Raw genomic sequence first — 1,313 nt, forward strand, 5'->3', positions numbered from 1 at the left:
TATCTATCTATCTATCTATCTATCTACATACCTCTGTATGTAGCCTGGTTCTCTCTGTCCACCTATCTATCTATCTATCTATCTATCTATCTATCTATCTATCTATCTATCTATCTATCTATCTATCTATCTATCTATCTACCAGTCTCTGTCTCACCCCAGGCATGATGACCCTCTCTACGTCAGCAAAGATGTCCTCCCACTTGTTGGGTTCCTCCGGCGCTCTGTCCGGTACAAGAGCCTGCATGTAACCTGGCTGCACGTCCGGAAATACACGACGCGAGCGGATGTCCAGGAAGTAGTCGGCTATGTAGTCTACCATCTCCTTGCCTGGGAAATAAATACATGAATAAATGAATAAACACATAATTGTGAGGCAGCATGGTGGAATCAAGCTCTCGTCAATTTTTGGGCATATTGAGTTATTGGTATCACCTAAAAGCTTGTTCATTTGTCTTGCTTTCAATGAAAAAATTACTCATCCATCTTCAATAGCAGTGGAGATATTTTGGATTGAAGGAGGTGGGGGTCACCTGATTTAAGAGGTAAAACTAGCGAGAAAATGGCTGCCAAAGTTTATTAAATTCCAAAAATGGAGAGTCCATGAAACTATAAATTTATATTTTTTGTGCCTTTAATCAACTTTTTCGTTGAAATCCTCAAAAGGAATGTGTTTGTAAATGGACAGACAGAAACACTCACACACAAACACACACAGACACACACACAGACATTCACAAACACACACAAACACAAACACAAACACACACACACAAACAAAAAACAACAACACACACACGTAACATTCCATCCATCAAGTCTTGTAAAAAGTGTGGGTGTTGCAGACAGAAAGGAAAACAAACAAACATACAAAACAAATAGACAACTAAAATAACAGGCTGAAAGACAGAAAACCCCGTTAGGGAACAATTTTTTTATCTTTAAAAAAATTCATAATATTCTTTTTATCACGACTCAAGATAATACATGTATACAGACAGACAGGCAGACATTTTTTAAAAGTAAATAAAATTACAAAATAGATAGAGAGACAGAAATATTGATGAAACAAATAATGAGCAAACAGATAGACACAGAGACAAAGACAGATAGATAAACAGTTAATGACAGACAGACAGACAGACAGACAGACAGACAGACAGACAGACAGACAGGCAGACAGGCAGACAGACAGACAGACAGACAGAAAGACAACAGAACTCCCACATAACGATTCCTTCATGAAAAACATATTCATCACATCTCGAGGTAGGTGTAACCCCTCGCGCGATACCCCCCCCCCCCCCCCCCCA

The 1,313-nt window shown here is 39.1% G+C and overlaps 1 protein-coding gene across 1 annotated transcript in view; it reads right to left on the bottom strand.

The window, feature by feature from the left end:
- Positions 1–379, bottom strand: part of LOC101857263 (histidine decarboxylase-like) — a 24,412-nt gene extending 24,033 nt beyond the window's left edge. The window contains exon 1 of the mRNA XM_035971005.1: positions 134–379. Coding sequence (XP_035826898.1) covers positions 134–367 — 234 coding nt within the window. The 5' untranslated portion in view covers positions 368–379. The remainder of the gene's footprint in view (positions 1–133) is intronic.
- Positions 380–1,313: the final 934 nt, after the last annotated feature.

Source organism: Aplysia californica, unplaced genomic scaffold (assembly GCF_000002075.1).
Source record: "Aplysia californica isolate F4 #8 unplaced genomic scaffold, AplCal3.0 scaffold00359, whole genome shotgun sequence".
Taxonomy (NCBI): Eukaryota; Metazoa; Mollusca; class Gastropoda; order Aplysiida; family Aplysiidae; genus Aplysia; species Aplysia californica.